The following is a 12,547-nucleotide window of genomic DNA, read 5'->3' as shown; positions in this document are numbered from 1 at the left end:
GTAAGTTTAGGGATTTTTCAAGTTCTAGCCTCGAGTGTTTCTCCCTGTGAGTGTGAACTCCGATCACCTGGACACTCAATAGTCAGCTCTGAGGTCTGTACTCTTCCCCATCTCACCTCGTCCACGAACCTCCACCCGCTTCATCATAATTCATGTCATCAGCCCATAATTCATCATAACTGCACAAATTTACTTTATTTACATGCTTTTACTATTTCAATAAACCGCTGAAACTTTTGAGCAGTTTTGTCATTCTGTTACTGGTGAATATGTGAGATGCTTTGAAGAGTGTTTGATTAGGAGCTCTCCGTCTCTGATTTATGTTATTTCACAAAATGCGTCTTCAGGGAACAAATTTTGTTGGCCAATTCAATTGTGTGTACTGTGCACAAAAAGTATGTACTGGTCAAAAAATGGAAAACGAAAAAATAAAAAAAGATTCACAATATAATGTTTTGTCCCAATTTGCCTGCGTACTGTATATTTTGTTCAAAGCACATGTGATAATATTTTTAGATGAGACGCTTATTTCATTCACCACTCGTGAGTGCAGCCTTGGCTGGAAGGAGTTGATGTCAGACGGTACTCAAAGTTGATTTAAATAGACGGTAAATAAACTTGCTGTGCCAGAAGTAACTGTACTTAGTGTGCAACATATTTGAGCAAAACAGACAAAGCTTACAAGCACTTTAAAAATAAATGAACAAAATAATCAGAGCTCTGTTCTAAGGTGCTTCAGAATTCTTTGTTTTCCTAAATTCTTCAAAATATATTATTTGTGTTTAACAGAACAAAAAATATACAATATTTGTTTCTATATGGTAGTCAGTGGTTCCCCAGAAATCTCAGATGGAAATGTTAATCCAAACATCTTTCTTTGTGTTCAACAGAACAAAGACATGTATACAGGTTTGAAACAACTTAAGGATGTGTAATTCATGACAGAATTTTCAGTTTTGGGTGAACTGACCTTTTAAGGCGAGTTGGTTCAGGAAAAGTTATTAAGGATTTATTTTTTAAACACTTCATCCAAAAAAATTGGAAAATTACAGTCACAGTCTCATAACAATTTGAATCTATTTTACAGGGTGGCTAATTTATGTTCATTTTTATTATCATTTGCACATTTTAATGAGCTGTCACATACTGTCTGACTTCTTTTTTTTTTCATGTTCTAAAATGGTTTAAATAAAATAATTTGTTCATCAGCTGCACAAAAGAGGTACATGTAAAATACAAAAAATATTCCAAACTGGATAATAGTAATAATCACTTATAATATCATTTTTTTATCAAATTATTGAATTAAGTTAATAAAATCAGCATAATCTTAAACACTGACAACAGGTCAGAGTTTTACTGGTCAGTTGTCACACCAGACAAACATGTTTTGCACACAGGCCCGGTTCCTGGCAGATGCAAAAGTGTGGGCTAGCAGATATCCTGGGTGGGCATTTACCACACACAGTATATCGGCAGAACATTAAGAGACCGTTTTTGTTAAGGCTATTTCGTTGAACATCTGACAACATTTCTCCTGTATAAAAGAGTTTTTTGCAGAAAATGAACTGGAGGAATAAACGGGTCAAAACAACAGAAAATTCAGAAAATTTCTTTGCAAAGTATTTTGCTTCCACCATAGCATGTAGCATGCTTCTCTGTTACAAACTAAAGCCCTAAGTGAGTCAAGAGTGGTGTTGCTTTCAGCCAATAGAGAAAAAATCCAATTTTTGGTGTTATTATTTTATTTTCATTGGGTGGGCAAGACAGACGTTTAGGTGGGCTCAGACCACCCCTGCCCATGCCTGGAGCCGGCCCTGATTGCACATGTCAAAAACAACCAGGAAACAAGTCACCAAATAAGTGAAACTGAAACTGGAAGTGCTGTTAAGGTTTGTACTCGTCTCTTTATCAGCGTGTTTTGTGAAAAATGGCAGTAGCCAGTATTTCTGTGGCTCAGGATCATTTCACCTGTTCAATCTGTCTGGATCTACTGAAGAATCCAGTGACTATTCCCTGTGGACACAGTTACTGTATGGACTGTATTACAAACTGCTGGAATCAGGAAGATCAGAAGAGAATCTACAGCTGTCCTCAATGCAGACAAACCTTCACAACAAGACCTGTTTTAAATAAGAATGTAGTGTTTGCTGAAATGGTGGAGAAACTGAAGAACACAAGACTTCAATCTTCTCATGTTTCTGCTCATCGTTACTCTGAATCTGGAGATGTGGAGTGTGACGTCTGTACTGAGAGAAAACTGAAAGCAGTCAAGTCCTGTCTAGTGTGTCTGAACTCTTGCGGTCAAAATCAGACACTTTTGTTTGAGACACAAAGAAAGTTTCGAGAGAGAATTCAGGAGAGAGAGAAGGATCTTCAGGAGTTGAGACAGGCTGTGGACTCTCATAAGGTGAGTTTTGAGCATCTGCTGGATGAGAAGTTTCAGATCCAGTGAGGAATCAAGTGTTTGTTCAGTTTTAGTGTCAGTGTGTGTCACAGGTTGTGTGAGAGCAGTAAGATGTGATTGTAATGTGTGTTTGAACAGCGCTCTGCACAGACAGCAGTGGAGGACAGTGAGAGGATCTTTACTCAACTCATCCGCTCCATAGAGAGAAGACGCTCTGAGGTGACACAACTGATCAGAGATCAGGAAAAGACTGTAGTGAGTCGAGCTGAAGGAGTCTTGAAGCGTCTGGAGCAGGAGATTGATGATCTGAGGAGGAGAGACACTGAACTGAAGCAGTTTTTACACACAGATGATCACATTCATTTCCTGCAGGTAACAGATCTCTGAAATACACATTGATCATTTATATGGTCTTGTGAGAGTTCTTTCCTCAATTTACTGGATATTAAAACTAACGGTTTCCTTTGTGATTTATCTTTTCTCTTCATTTGTTTTTGTCTTGTAGAGTTTCAAGTGTTTCTCTACGACTCCTGAATCTTCAGATGTTTCCAGCATTACTGTCAGTTCTCAACTCTCTTTTGATGAAGTGAGACAATCTGTTTCTAAACTAAAAGAAAAACTGGAGGATTTATGCAAAGAAGAGATTGAAAATATATCTGACAGAGGTAAAGTACTTTGTTTGAGTCTAGTGTGATCTAATATCACATATCAAAACATGTTTAAATGAATATTACACATTATTGAATACTAATGATGTCTGCTTATCACAGTAACAAACATTGAAATCATTGCCTCCAATGAACTTAAGACAAGAGAAAAGTTCCTACAATGTAAGTTGTAGTTTATCCACACACACAATGTTTATTTACTGAACATATTGCAAATAAACACATAAGAGACATAAAGACTTACTATTGTTTCAGGGATTATGTTTTTGATTATGAGGGATTCTATCATAACAGAAGCTTTGTGAAGTAACACTTATTATTTTAGTGTGTAAAATAGACAAACAGTTTGTAAAGTTTATTTGATATCATGTTCTCTTGTGTTGTCAGAGGTGGAGATATATAGCTTCAGGACTACTGTCATAATAAGACTTTTAATGTTTTACATTTTGACCTCTAAACACATGTGGTCCCATATATCGTGTCAAGACTTGGATTTACAGTAAAAAATGATTTGCACTCAATATAAAAAAGAAATGGTGAAATACAGAACAGTTTATTCTGTTATACTTACCTGACAGAAATATTATTCACATTATTTTCATTAGATTCCAGTCTGTTCTCTCTGGATCCAAACACAGCTAATAAAACCATCAGTCTGTCTGAGAACAACAGTGTGGCTACATACACTAATACAGTCCAGCAGTATCCTGATCATCCAGACAGGTTTGACTTCTGGCGGCAGGTGTTGTGTAGAGAGAGTGTGTGTGGACGCTGTTACTGGGAGGTTGAGAGGAGTGGTGTGATGGGTATATCAGTGTCATATAAGAACATTAGAAGGAAGGGACGGGGTTTTGAGTGTGTGTTTGGATATAATGATCAGTCCTGGAGATTGTACTGCACTGACTCCACATGCTCATTCAAACACAATAGGAAACAGACTAATCTCCCTGTAGTGTCCAGCTCATGTAGAATAGGAGTGTATGTGGATCACAGAGCAGGAATTTTTTCCTTCTACAGCGTCTCTGACACAATGACCCTCATCCACAGAGTCCAGACCACATTCACTCAACCTCTCTATCTTGGGTTTTGGATTGATTACAACTCAACAGTGAAACTCTGTAATCTAACAAGATAAAAGATATTACATTTTTTCAGATAATTGTATTATTATCACAACTTTGACCTTCATTGTTAAATGGTAACAGTGAGATGTAAAAAGTTTACAATTGTCTATTAAAAAATATACTTTAAACATCCATCCATCCATTTTCTACCGCTTATCCGAACTACCTCGGGTCACGGGGAGCCTGCGCCTATCTCAGGAGTCTTCGGGCATCAAGGCAGGATACACCCTGGATGGAGTGCCAACCCATCGCAGGGCACACACACACACTCATTCACTCACGCACTCACACCCTACGGACAATTTTTCCAGAGATGCCAATTACTTTAAACATGTTTAATGAAACTTCTATCACTGCATGTCATTTTTTATTAGATATTTCCATTGATCTAATTGTGTGTGGTAAACATATGTAGAAAGCATTGGCGGAACTAGGGGGTGCATGGCCAGTGGAAGAAAAAAATTTTCACATATTAGTCTAGAACTATGATCCTGTATATATCCAGTCATATTACGACTGTGAAACTACCCGGAAATTGCTGTATAGGCATCGCAAGATTTTTCGTAGAGCCGGTTTCCAGCATTCATAAACAATGGGGAGAGAGACAGGATTGTCTAGTTATTGAGCAGTGAGCACAGAAACACAACTTTTTGGTTGAGTAATTATAATCAGAAAGAAATCATTACGTTGATTCCTCACAGTTCTTTTAAAGATAAGTGTCGATTCAGCCCAGTTGTATCAACGTCTTGTGTACGTAGCTGAGTTTGAACTAAGCCCTATTCGCACGGGATTAGTATAAATTTGCGGACTTCTAGTCATTTGTAATAATTTCAGAGGTCTGTGATCTTAATCCTGTGCGAATCGACCATTTCTGTAATTTGTGAAGAAAAAATCCACCTGCAAATTACCTAACGCAACCCTATTTGGACGAACACCGGGGTCCTGTGATTATATTAGTCCTGTGCGAATCGGCATCTCTGTGATTTGGCGGTCTCATATATGCTTTTCAAGGTTTTATCCACCTTTTGCGAATAATGGTCGGAGGCTGTGTTTAAGTGTTTTGATAAGATTTCTCGTGATGGATAATCGATATATTGCTGGTCGATTCTATTACGATACATGACGGTAACTCCCTGACTATGGAAACAAAATGCCCATGAAAAGGTTAAGTGCATTTGTCTCTTTATTCAACTCCTCAAAACTTTTTCAGTAGGTACATTAATATATTACCAACATGAGTAACATTTCAAGTAAATTAAAAATTATGCTAAATGAAAAGCTTATCTTTGTAAACTGACACATTTAAAACATTTAACACATTTAAATATTGGCACATTTCTAAATTTAATAGCCACTTATTTAAACCTGGGAACATCTAGTGTTAACCAGGTTAAATAAAAGAAACCTAAAAAAACCATTTGAATGCAGCAACTTGCATTAAATCTAAGCACATTAACGTTCATTTACATATATGCATGGAGCATATTTTATTTAACACGCAATCATAAACTCTCAAGACTAGTTTGTTCACGTTTCCCTCGTTTGCGTGTTAAGCGCCACCCAGTGGAGCCACAATGTTTTAACGCTTGGAAATATATTTAGAGCGTATGTGTATATGTATATTTTTTCATGACTGTCTATTGCTATTAATTGTTTATTTATTTTTTTGATTATTCAATGCATGCATATATTTGTTGCATACTCACAGCTATGTGATGGGTGTCCCGTAGGTGGAAGTAGTACCTTAGAATACACATAACAGAGAAAAGAGAAGATTTAGTTGTAATTGTAAGTAGCTTTCCCATGGCTCAGTGTTAAGAGCATGGCAATAGCAAAACCAAGATCATGGGTTCGATCAGAAACAAATTGCAATGTAAGTCTCTTTGGATAAAATGTAAATATTGAGTAGAATTGAGTAATAGTTGTTCACACATAGCTGTCGAGAATTAATATTGTATTGTGTTATTGTATGGAGTTGTGGATGGATCTTTGCACATTTACATTACATTTACATTTAGGCATTTGGCAGACGCTTTTATCCAAAGCGACTTACATTGCTTTATCCTATACATTTTACATTGGTATTTGCAATTCCCTGATATCGAACCCACAACCTTGCGTTGCTAACCACTGAGCTTCAGGAAAGCTCCATTGAAGGCTGAATGAATAAAATAACCCAACTAAATAACATGTTTTTTTTCCTTTAACTGTACAGTGTTACAGTTCACTAAAATTGTCTTAGTTATAGCCTTATTTAAAAAATATATTTTAATGAATTTTTAAAATGTCAGAAAAATGAAAGGGTGATTTACTTTTAAAGGAGAGCACGTGAATTTTAAAGAGAATGGCCCTCATTTGTAAGCTATTTACAACAAACGCTGCAATATTTCATGAAAAATAGACATTGTAATTTTTTATTTCACTAGGAGTTTAAGACATGCATTTTGGACGTTAAACAATTGCCTCATATACAAGTGAATGGACAAGGGATAATCGCGTTTTGATATGTGATTGTAGTAAAATGACCACTAGATGGCAGTACAGTGTAGGGGGACAGCCGAGTTGAATAATGTTTTGTACCTGGCTGTAGAGCAATAAAGTGCGCTCTGAAATACTGCTTCCGGTGTATGAGCTTCATCAAAACACCTCCCTTAAATGTTGTGTCTGGAAAGGTAAACTACTACAAATGCAACTTTTTAGTAACATATTTTATTTTATTATTTTTTGATGCGTATTTTCAATTTGTGAAAAGTCCTTTACAATACACCACTCCTATTTTGCTGAATTGTTCATCAAATGCCAACCTGCGACATTATCCTTTAGTGGGCGTGGCTTCAGAGACAACAGCGTCAAGCGCACACAGGTGTTACGTTTCAGGAAGAGTCTGTGTTTTGAATTGAATCTGAAAAGTAGCCTGTCAGGAATTGTCACTTTCTCTCGAGATCTTGTATCTGCCTGACGGTTGAAACCTGGAACGGGAATTAAAGTCGATATAAAAATGAGTAAAATTTCAAAGTTGTTTAAGGGGAGCTCCTCGAGCTCATCCTCCAGGCCCAGTTCTAGTTCTGGGTCCAGCTCTAGATCCAAACACAGGTCTCGGTCTGGTCCGTCACCTCAGGAGGCCATCAACAAACTGAGAGAAACAGAGGCGATGTTAACGAAGAAACAGGAATATTTAGAGAGCAGAATCCAGCAGGAGATCACGATTGCCAAAAAGAATGGTACCAAAAACAAAAGAGGTAAGAAGAAATGATAATGCATGTAACGACACTATGAAGTTTGATATCTTCATGCACGCAAAAGTGAATTTGTGGTTGAGCTTGTTATAGTTGAAAATATTTCTCACGCAGTTTTAATCATTTCGAATGAACGTATTGAAAACAAAACAGTCTGTTACGTAAACAGTCCTTGTTTAAAATGTACCAACACCCAATTGAAACATGTCAGTGAAACATGGCTTTGTTTTGTTTATATATAGTGACGCACTGTTGCACGTAAAACATGCGGTTTGTCTGGGCGCTCCTCATTTCCAGTCTTCCCTTTCCTTTGCACATGATTATGTAATGTTACACCCATAGACAAAATAAATACCTAGACGCCGCATTGGCTGCTGCCGCGATACGTCAACGGAGCCGCCATATTGGGAAGGGCAACAGTGCACTAAAAGCCCACTGAACCCGATGGGAGAGCTGCGCGTTTTTTGGCATTAAAAGCTCAATCACGTTTACATTTCTAAACACGTTGGTTGACTATATACACAGAGTGCAACTTCAGTTGTCATAATGAAATGTGAAATACATTATTTGTGCCTGTTATTCGTGAGAATCCACTAGATGGCATCATGTTTAGTGATTTATTAAAGACAACATTAAAACAGAATAAATAACCACGATGTAGGAGTCGAGAATAAAACAAAGACATGTAGAGAGATTGTTTCTGAGATTTATTTGAATCATCGAACAAAACATCCGATGTATTGTAGTTTAATTTACGTATTATATAAAAACTAATGTTTTTCACTGTGGAAATGGTTTTATAAAGTCTATGTGGTCTACCTGTATAAGAGGTCACAAAGCACATAATTCCAAAAAGCGGCTCCTGGCGACATGTTGACGCTACATGAAGCGAATCGTTGGATTTTTCCATAAAACTGAACGCCATTTTTAATAATATTACCCATAATGTGCAGCCTCTGCACACAATTACAATCTTCTTGTAGTATTTGGTGGCGGATGGCATACCAGCGTCTGGTACGTTTAGCGCCTCCTGCAGAAAAGGATTAAAGGCTGTACAGTACGGCTAATATTTTTAGAAATGACGTTCAAATTTAAGATCTATGATTGTTTTTTCTGTAGCTCTGAATAAGACTTCTGCACCTGTTAACAGGTAGTTTGGCCCAATCTTCCTGAGCAAACTGCTCCTTCTGTCTCAGGTTTGATGGGTGCCTTCTCCAGACCGCAAGTTTCAGCTCTTTCCATAGAGTTTCGATAGGATTCAGATCAGGACTCATAGAAGGCCACTTCAGAATAGTCCAATGTTTTGTTCTCATCCATTCTTGGGTGGTTTTAGCTGTGTGTTTTGGGTCATTATCCTTTTGGAGGATCCATTACCTGAGACAGAGCTTTCTGACACTGGGCAGTATGTTTCGCTCCAGAATGCCTTTATAGTCTTGAGATTTCATTGTACCTGCACAGATTCAGGCTTTTTTAAGTTTTTCTTTCGAAAGTGGAGTCCTCCTGGATCTTCTTCCATTGCTCAAAAATCGACGGATGGTGCGATCAGAAACTGATGCTTCACGCAGTAAAATGTTCTGAAATAAACTAACTAGAGTAACCCTGGAGAGATGTGTGTTCATGTCCTCACAAAGCGCAGACAAATCCATGGGAATCACGCGGTTAGCATGTTAAACTTTGCAGTTCATTCACTCAGACACTCAGAACAGCCAGATGACATGTTTAAATATTTAGTTGTACCCAAGCGCACACAAACACACACAATGTTTGTCTCAGTCTCGCGGTTCTCACAGCAGAAATAAAAATTTCTGCTCTCTGCAGTTTTTTCTGTCATTTATTCTGCAGCTTCTTCTGTGTTTACATAACATGTCCAGAGTTTAGCGGGCTGTGCGTCAGTAAAAGTGGTCCGTGTGTACTGTGGTTCAATGGATTAAACGATGCTTCGAGGATCAATTAATGGAATTTACTTATTGTCTTGTATACATTTTCACACATTGGGGTTAATTGATTAATTGTAACACTGTATTCCTGTTGGTTAAGCTTGGTTAAACTTAATAATTAAAACATGGATAATTTTTGGTTTAAACTCATATATGTAGTGGTTATGGTCTGCTATGATATTGTATCAAATGACGCCAAAAAAATCTTCAAATGCGATTTAGTGTATTTGTTGTCTACTTTATAAAATGTGTCACCCGACTTCTTTTGTTAGATTTATTGGTGAGACTAGAGTTATTGAGATAGAGAGTAAAAATCCTATTCAGATTGAGATGACATACTACCAAGATTCTGTATGGACTAGAGGAATTTTAAACCTTTGTGAATGATAATAGTAGTTTAAGTGTGTGTGATTGAGTTTTGAGACCCTGCGGGGTACCATGCTGATACTGTTAACAGAGATGACAGCTAAAATACTAATGTATTACTTTTGTATTGAATTGTTCGATGCTGCTGCTGATGTCAACAATAAGACAAATTCGATTATTAAAATAACATTAGAAAGAGAGGATAATTTAAAATATACATATTGAACCATCTCTTTTTTTTCTAGCTGCACTTCAGGCACTTAAGAGAAAGAAACGTTTTGAGCAGCAGTTAATACAGATTGATGGGACCCTTTCCACCATTGAGTTCCAGCGAGAGGCCCTGGAGAACGCCACCACAAACACAGAGGTTATGAAGAACCTGGGTTATGCAGCCAAAGCCATCAAAGGTGTTCACCAGACCATGTAAGTATCATTGTTCGCACACCAACACGATAACATTTATCACAAAATAACATACCTTCATCTTGTGAAGATGCTGAGTTGTTTGGTAGACCTACTACATCTTTATGGTATCATCACAGTAGTTGAATCTTTTAAAATGTGCAATTGCTAACATAAACTAATATCTGTGTCTGTTTATCTATTTTTTGCTTGAGCACCTACACTATACATTATTATGTTCATGCTTTTCTTACTTCTAGTGAAACTGAAAACACCCTACAGTTGTGGTGGTGGATTCATTGTTTCTAGAGATTGATATTAATATATAAAGTTAATTAAGTTTTTGTTATTAATATTAGTTGTTTTCTTGTTAAGTGTCTTTTGTCATTTTGCTGTAAGAAGCGGGTTTCAGTCACACTGCTTTGTGTAAAATCACTATAACAATGATTTCTGTATCTTTTCTAGAGATCTGGATAAGATTGATACGCTCATGCAGGATATTACAGAACAGCAGGAAATCGCTCAGGAGATCAGTGATGCCATCTCACAACCGTTTGGTGATCAGTTTGATGAGGTGCAGAGTGAAGATCAACCCTTTTATTTTTGTTTACGTTTCATGAGCACAGCTTTTATTTCTTGTGACCTTTGATCTTTCTTTTCCCAGTTTGGAAATAATATAACTAATCTTTTAAATCAAGATTTTTAAATTAAAAATATCTAGTGAAAATGATTTCATTTAATTGGAGACCGACCGGTCACCATTTCTTTAAACAATTTCTCACCTTTTTATGACCTATAGTTTATTATACATTAATGTGGTGACAAATATATTTGTCTCAATAAAGATTGTAAGTATACAGTATTATAATATATGACTTAAAAGTATAAAACATTAAAACTAAAATGTATTTATTTTCATTTTGCATTGTTACAGGACATTTTTGAAATAAATAAAAGAAAAAGAAATTATTTAGAAATTTTATATTTTATATGTCTGTAGAAATGATCTGTTATATTCGTATCAATTTGGACATCAGCGGTTTCAGAAGGGCAGCAAACATTTTATAAATAAGCTTATTGTTGTTTTTTGTTCCTGGAGTATATCATGCTTATTTTTCTCTGTTTATTCCAAGGATGAATTGTTGGCAGAGCTGGCAGAGTTGGAACAGGAGGAACTAGAAGAAAGTATGAAATATACGGGCAGATTGCCAAGTGTACCATCGACCAAACTACCCACCGCAAGACCAAGCCATCGTTCGAGTAAGGACTCAAGACACCCACTCTACAAGCACAGTCAAATAGCACTCAGGCCTGTTGTATAGCACAATCCTTATCTAAATGCCTTTTCTCACTTTTTCAGCATCCAGAAAGAGAGTGGAGGATGATCATGACATGCAGAAGTTGGCTACCTGGGCTTCCTAGGAATGAATACCTTACTTTAAAACTTCTCTTTTCACTGTCATGCACACACATGCATACTGTATATATTTAATACAGTATGTATGTATGCATATGTGTGGGTGTATGTTCGCACTCTCAAAATCCTATAATTAAGAGTCATGGTCTGCACTGCCAGGAATTTGTGTCAAATTTTGATGGCTTTTAAAAAACATTGTCGAATGAAAAGTTGAAAATTTGGGGGCTTTCCCGGACAGGGTTTAGTATAGTCCCAGACTAATTTAAATGTAAGTGCCATCTTGATCGGAAACAAATAGCACATATCAGTGCGATTGTTTTGTCTCAAGATGCACACAGTAATGTTTGTTTGTAAAAAAAAATTAAACGCCTTAAATATCCTAATTTAGCTAAAGGCTAGTCCTGGATGAGGCTATCTTTAAAATGAAGGATTTTGCTGGAAATATGTTATTAATATTTTATGAGTGACGGATTAACTGTGTTAATGTAAATGTAGATTACTGGGATCCGGGTCAAAATAAAGTCATATTGCATATTTATTATTTTTCTTATTTATTTTTTACAACACAATTCAACAATTTGGTCTTGAGGGGAATAAACAGTATTGCAAGAATTTAATTAAAATTGTGGGTTTTGTAAAGAAATTCAACAGCCATCTGTATCACAGATCAAGGCCTATAATGGCATAGAAACTAACCAAATGAATTAAAGTAAAGTAATTATTTTAATTAATACTACGTGTTTTTCAACCCTAGTGTACTATAGTATTTGCTACATTTGATCAATGTGTTATAGTTAATACTACAGTATACTATAGTGATCATCCTTTAATATAGTGTATTTACTACAATATGCTTCAAGGTTTTTTATGTGGACTACTAGAAAAAATACTATTCCTATTTAATAACTTATACTATTCCAAAAATACTAAGGAAAATCGTTACAAGTATTTTAAACAAGTGTATTACTCTAAAACAATCACTGGTTGGTG

General features: G+C 36.3%; 2 protein-coding genes across 2 annotated transcripts; both read left to right on the top strand.

The window, feature by feature from the left end:
• The first annotated feature begins 1,892 nt into the window (after positions 1 to 1,892).
• Positions 1,893 to 4,210, top strand: LOC130412853 (E3 ubiquitin/ISG15 ligase TRIM25-like). Its single transcript, XM_056737633.1, has 5 exons — positions 1,893 to 2,410; positions 2,546 to 2,779; positions 2,913 to 3,072; positions 3,178 to 3,237; positions 3,681 to 4,210. The coding sequence occupies exons 1-5, from the start codon at positions 1,931 to 1,933 to the stop codon at positions 4,208 to 4,210; spliced, it is 1,464 nt and encodes a 487-aa protein (XP_056593611.1). The 5' UTR covers positions 1,893 to 1,930.
• Positions 4,211 to 6,865: 2,655 nt separating this feature from the next.
• chmp4c (charged multivesicular body protein 4C) lies at positions 6,866 to 12,095 on the top strand. The gene is made up of 5 exons (XM_056738443.1): positions 6,866 to 7,438; positions 9,984 to 10,161; positions 10,606 to 10,714; positions 11,274 to 11,400; positions 11,501 to 12,095. The coding sequence occupies exons 1-5, from the start codon at positions 7,198 to 7,200 to the stop codon at positions 11,560 to 11,562; spliced, it is 717 nt and encodes a 238-aa protein (XP_056594421.1). The 5' UTR covers positions 6,866 to 7,197; the 3' UTR covers positions 11,563 to 12,095.
• Positions 12,096 to 12,547: the final 452 nt, after the last annotated feature.

The sequence above is a fragment of the Triplophysa dalaica genome, chromosome 23 (assembly GCF_015846415.1).
Source record: "Triplophysa dalaica isolate WHDGS20190420 chromosome 23, ASM1584641v1, whole genome shotgun sequence".
Taxonomy (NCBI): Eukaryota; Metazoa; Chordata; class Actinopteri; order Cypriniformes; family Nemacheilidae; genus Triplophysa; species Triplophysa dalaica.
Note: the sequence above shows the minus strand (reverse complement) of the source record. Positions and strands in the feature narration are given on the sequence as shown.

Bases quoted from the DNA above. Each gene is read 5' to 3' on its own strand.
- LOC130412853 (XM_056737633.1), top strand. From the start codon at position 1,931: ATGGCAGTAGCCAGTATTTCTGTGGCTCAGGATCATTTCACCTGTTCA. The intron at 2,411-2,545 runs GTGAGTTTTGAG...GTGTTTGAACAG, and splicing joins AGGCTGTGGACTCTCATAAG to CGCTCTGCACAGACAGCAGT. The intron at 2,780-2,912 runs GTAACAGATCTC...TTTGTCTTGTAG, and splicing joins ATCACATTCATTTCCTGCAG to AGTTTCAAGTGTTTCTCTAC.
- chmp4c (XM_056738443.1), top strand. From the start codon at position 7,198: ATGAGTAAAATTTCAAAGTTGTTTAAGGGGAGCTCCTCGAGCTCATCC. The intron at 7,439-9,983 runs GTAAGAAGAAAT...TTTTTTTTCTAG, and splicing joins TGGTACCAAAAACAAAAGAG to CTGCACTTCAGGCACTTAAG. The intron at 11,401-11,500 runs GTAAGGACTCAA...TCACTTTTTCAG, and splicing joins AAGACCAAGCCATCGTTCGA to CATCCAGAAAGAGAGTGGAG.